Source organism: Protopterus annectens, chromosome 3.part0 (assembly GCF_019279795.1).
Source record: "Protopterus annectens isolate FY-2018-M chromosome 3.part0, PAN1.0, whole genome shotgun sequence".
Lineage (NCBI taxonomy): Eukaryota > Metazoa > Chordata > Ceratodontiformes > Protopteridae > Protopterus > Protopterus annectens.
In genome coordinates, this window is record NC_056731.1 from 1,250,524,724 (window position 1) to 1,250,530,723 (window position 6,000).

Consider the following 6,000-nt stretch of genomic DNA (forward strand, 5'->3'; position numbering starts at 1 on the left):
CACCTGCTTCATCTTGCCTTGATCTAGTAAGTAACCAGGGAATAGTAACTCTTGAGCATAGTCAGGAAAATATAGTGAGATTAGTTAAGTATTGTTTTTCTGTAACTGTGGGAACCTGTCCACCTGTGTTAGTTTTAATATTCATTGTGGCTAAAACTCTGGTATTTATTGTAAATAAATATTTAGTATTTGCATGTTCTTTTATTATTTATTAAATATATCTAAACTTTTCATTATGGGTGGTTCTTTAGAGAATATTTTAACCTTTAAGAGTACTTGTATCTGTCTGGTGAATCTGTGGCCACTCCTGGAAGCCTTAATGCATTGGTCAAATTACGATTTGTATTAATAGTAATTTCACTCAGTATAACTGGGTACCCTTGTAAGAGCCTTACAGTAGCTGGCTTGGGGGTGTCTGGTGGCAGCAACTATATTATTGTCTGGGCAGAAAGGGGCATAGCTAGTAATCCTTTGCCAGCCTTTCCCATGGACACTTGGCTGAGGGCATAACTCTGCAGCTGTGCCAGTGTGGAGCCTTACTGGGGACCTGGGGAGAGAAAGAACCCCAGGCTCAGTATGTTCCCTGTGTGCTAATAAGGGAAATTGTGCTTGATGCAGATAGCTACATCTGAAAATACTGGATGTATCCATTTTTGTTCCAAGTGAACATCCCTCTCCAGTGTCAGTGGTGAGGATTCAGATTCCTTGGTTACTGGCCCAGAAAGGGGATGTCCAAGCCCCAAGATGAATGCCACAATTCTGATAATAAATGTGAAGTGTTCAAGCTGATAATCACCAGGTCCACATCTAGTAAAAATATTCCTGTTTCCTCAACAACATGAATACAACCTATATACCAAGACAATGCTGAAAGTTCAAAGTCCATAATGTTTGATGAAAGATTATATATTATGCAATCAAATATAGCTGTTTATGATCACACTGAAGTTGTGCTGTAAAATAATTCTAAGGAAAATATTGTTCATTGTAATTGCCTAAACAACCATTTTCCTTCCACAGGTTGCATTTCTAGTGCCAGTACAGTTCAAGTGACACACGTAGTGGAGCAGAAGTTAAAGTTTCAATCCATTATAAAGAATGCAACTGAATAATATGGATATATAAATTACTGTTTCAGATTTTTCTTGTATAGAAATATTTCTGCGTAATATCTACATAAAATATTTTTGTAAATTATCATATGGCATAAGTAAAAATGTTTAGACAACTGCAAAAACAAGAACATACAAAGTGTTAAGCATGTACCCTAACCGGATCTTTCCAGAATGTTAAATATATACTTCAATTGTGTACATATCTGTACTTTGCAGTTGCAGAATGAAGTTTCTTTCCCTCTCTCTCTTTCTCATCTGAGTGTGTGTGAGATGTTTTGATTAGTAAACTAGAGATGCTATGCATTAGTATGTTTTGCAAACATGTATTATAACATTTCACTTTATGACAAATGTATAGTATTTACTTTTGAAGAAATAATGTATCCCATAATAGACTGAGTCCAGTGCCAGTTAAAAGTGTATTCATAATGAGCAATTATTCTTACTGAGCACCCATTTTTTTTCATTCATTTCAGGACAAAATCTATCATTCAGGCAGCAATCAAGGGTGGGTTAACACTTTTTTTTCCTGGCCCTAACACCCTGTATGCACGTATGCAAGCATGTGAGTTGGGGGGGGGGTCAACAATGAGCTGAACAAAGAGGCCATCACCTCAGTTCTGCAAGATGTGTTCCCTGCAAGCATTCCAGCCAGGAAGAGTGATTAGTGGTCTCCCCAGTCATCAAACAGGGAAATCAAACTGACTCTGTGATGCATAGTGTGCACTACCCTCCCCACCCCCTGTGGGAGTGGCAAGACCCATGTGCCTTCACTCCTCCCCCTGCCTGCCTTACTGGTCCAGTGCCAGAGCTTGTAACAAAACTGCTGTCACCTGGGTTGTGGTAAGGAAGCTATCCTTCTGCTCCACAGAGCTAGGCCATGCAGAATAAAAGTTGTCCTTTTATAGCAAATGCTGATGTAGCCGTACATTACTGACACTGCAATTTGACATGACTGGACTGGTTAACCAGAAGTATATATCATGACAGTATCCACCTATGGCAGGAAAACATTTCTAGTATAAATGCAGCAGGGCAGAATTTACAAGATAAATGTGAACATTTTCACAAACCTACCCAAGTCCCCACCACAGAAGGCTTTCCTTCAGTGTGATGCTTTCTGAATATCATCAACAGCATGCCATTAAATGGTGCCATGGACTGCATTTGAGCCAGTGCACAGTTCTTTGAGATCTGCACAAAGATTCCCCATTCTCATGCACAATATATGCACTAAATGCAACACATTACAATGTAAGTAAATGTAAAATGGGCATACTGTTTCTGGTGCTTTTGGAAGTCTGCTTACATGTGAGTGATTGTGGAACTACCATATGTGGCTGTACATATCACAGCATTTAGGTCTGAGTGAACACTCAGGAAATGTGGCATTACAGTAAATTAGCAGATTAGAAGAATGAACAATAAATATGCCATTCTACATCAAGGTAGACCAGATCTAAATTTTAAGTCAGATCATTAAACTACACATCCATAAAAATACTTGTGAGATATAATCTTTCTGAATCAGTATAGTATATAACAGGTAAAACATATACTAAACATATTTAAAAACATTCCTAATCTTGCAAACAAATCTTGCTTAAACAAAATGCAAAACAGTTGTACAGGATTGATCAGGGCAGCCAGCATACACCATATAACTACACTTGTATTAGAAGATGAAAATTATTGAGCTCTTTATGTCAGAGAGCTAAAACGAAATAAGTAATGCAGTCAGGTTCCAATAAATGTGTGCTAACCTTAACCCTAACCCTGCCCATGACCGACCCATGCTCCTAACGCCAAACCTGCATATTACATTGCTAAAAACTTTTCCTTAACAGTATCATTGCCAAGATGATACTTGATCTTGGTATTGTAGCTGTTATTTACTGATGTCTTTTTGTGCTGGACAGAAGTATTCAGTATTTTATGATTCACTCTTATGAGTCACTCAGTTTTTCCCATTAGCTATTTTTTGTTTTGTACGTTTCATAATGTGATTTTATATGTGTGTGTGTGTGCGTGCATGTGTGTGTGTGTGTGTGTGTGTGTGTGTGTAATTTATTTATTTATTTAGGCCCCTGTCCACTTTAGTAATATGTGCTAACCCTAACTCTGACCCAACCCCAACTCTGATCCTACAGTTTATCTTAAAAAAAAAAATTTCACATGACACTATCGGTATTCAGATAAATGTAAGGCAAGTATTGTGGGAGGTTTTAATGTGAAGAATAGGAAATGAAATAATCTTCCTTTCTTTTATATATATATATATATATATATATATATATATATATATATATATATATATATATATGTGTGTGTGTGTGTGTGTGTGTGTGTGTGTGTGTGTGTGTGTGTGTGTGTATAAAGGTGTAAAGAAGCAGATGATTAGAAAGTAGAAAGACTTTGGAAACATACTAGTTTATAAAGATAAGGGGAAAAGAGATAAAGCTAGCAAAGTATGTTTAAAGATTTTTAAGATGTGAGTCACACAATTGGGAGGTTAATAGTCCACTTAAATAGTCTAAGGACAGGCTTATTAAATGTGTCATCAAGGGGACCGCAGTTACTTATTTAACTGCAATTATCAAAACAGACTGATAGAGAGATTTCTATACTAAAATGATGCTTTAGAGTATATATAAATAAACATTTTCATTTGTTAGTAAGTGAAATAATGACTTTAACTATACTGAATGAAACTACGTGAAACTATACCACTACATGGGGTGGCGAAAGCCACATTTCTAGGGCTAGGCTTACAAATGCCCCAGGGCAGATAGCCTAGTACTAAACTATGAAACTATGAAACAGAAATAATAATAATAATAGAAGGAGTATATTTCCATTGACATTCATTGTCTGAACACAATTGATCAGGGTGAGTCCTATGAGAACTAATTAAACTGTGAGTTTCCTGTTCAATAACATAACGGGACAATGCTGTGTTCAAATGCTAAATATATCCTTTCCTTCCTAGATGTATACCTGGAGTATTACTGAAGAAGTTGCTAGGGAAGTTGTTGGTTTACTGAGAGGAATCAAGGTTACCTTTCATGTTAGATTGTTGCATTATAAATGTAATGCACTTTATTTGATTCACAGCAACTCTGTAGTTGTTATCTATACTTTTTTTTGTGGAGTATAGAGGACACAGTTTCAGTATAATACTATAAATGCCTTGATGCAAAGAATGTTTTTATATAGTGTAAGGTTTACACAACAACTGCAAAAGTGTAGGTTTAACAATATTCCCCTTTTGGCTATTGTGTCCATAAAGTTACTGTTCATTAACTAAACATTCAGCACTATTTTATTTGAACAATAAGGATTTGTAATGTCTTGGGACTCAACATTTGTTCTCATGTGCTATACGATTAACATGTCCCTTTTTGTCCTTTATATCTTCCCTGTAATGCGTGCACACACACACACACACACACACACACACACACACACACAAGTACGCTCGCGCACACATACATACATACATACTATATTGTTTTTTCTTCAATTTTACTACAATAGGATTCATGCTATAAAACAAATTGTCAGTTTTATGCTTAATGCAAAATGTGATGTATATTGTAAACAGATAAATAGTATGCATATTTAAATGCTTTACAATATAAGACTGATTAATCAAACCTGTATTCATTCTCTTACATTCTCTTACATTAGGTTGCATACCGTGCACAGCAGCAATTTCTTACCCAGTCATTTGTTAAAATGATAGCTGTATGGGTTTTGTCATTCTTTTGCTATGGTCCAGCCATCATCCTGTGGGACTATATCACTGGAATAAGTATTGTACCTCCTTGGGAATGTTTCTTTGAATATCACACATCATGGAATTTTCTAATTGGAGATTCTGCTTGCACTTTTCTGGTGCCTTTTTGCAGTGTAACATACTTCAATATATGCATCTACTGGAATATTAGAAATAGGAGAAATCAGTGTATAGCAGACATCACTAGTAAGGACAAACACAGAGAACTGCCTTCCAAAGATGGTAATAAAAAATCATACTCCATTCTTGCTGCATTAAAAAAAAAATTTCTGAGCAACCAAGTACACTCTCCAAGCTTAGCAGGACCCAAAACTACTAAGTGTTCATATTTTCAGATCTTGCTGTACATGTGCTGCAAAAAGATAAAAACAGATGCAGCCAGCATCCATTTTTCACACTCTATGGACAATGCTGATATAAAGTCACAGAGCATCAGTCCTGATACCCGATTATCACGAGATAAAAAAATTGCAAAGTCACTTGCTGTACTGGTGTGTGTTTTTACTATTTGCTGGGCTCCTTACAAGTTGCTGATGTTGTTTCGTTCTGTCTTTAAAGGACAGTTTGTAAATGATTATTGGTATGAACTCTCATTTTGGTTACTGTGGCTTAATTCAACAATCAACCCATTTCTTTATCCATTATGCCATAGCAGCTTCAAAAGGGCTTTTGTGAAGCTTTTTTCATTGCGTCAATAAATTAAATTGTTCTGAATTTTATAAATGTTACACTTTACAAACAATATTTGCTAATATTTCATTAAATTAAATATTATTGTCATACTATTAGACACTGGCTTAATACATATCAAATTTGTGAACAGAAGAGACCAAAAAATATCACGTCTTTTCATAGACAAAGTGAAATACTGAACGGTACATGACTCTTAGTTTTATACATAACCTATGCTGTCCTCTTAGTTACTGTCATTTGAAGCACCTAAAGAGAAAAAACTCCTTTGCTACAACTTGTCTCAGTCAGAGTTTAAATCCTTTACCAGAGGGACCACAACTTTCTCATTTTGCTCAAAAGCTTGATTTGCACTAGTTCTGCCTCGTCTCCTTACCACTATTTATAGAACACAAC

At 35.9% G+C, this 6,000-nt stretch overlaps 1 protein-coding gene across 1 annotated transcript in view; it reads left to right on the forward strand.

Annotated features, from left to right (window-relative positions):
• LOC122797043 (histamine H3 receptor-like) overlaps window positions 1-5,612 on the forward strand; it is an 87,133-nt gene extending 81,521 nt beyond the window's left edge. The window contains exon 3 of the mRNA XM_044065818.1: window positions 4,806-5,612. Coding sequence (XP_043921753.1) covers window positions 4,806-5,612 — 807 coding nt within the window. The remainder of the gene's footprint in view (window positions 1-4,805) is intronic.
• The last annotated feature ends 388 nt before the right edge of the window (window positions 5,613-6,000 follow it).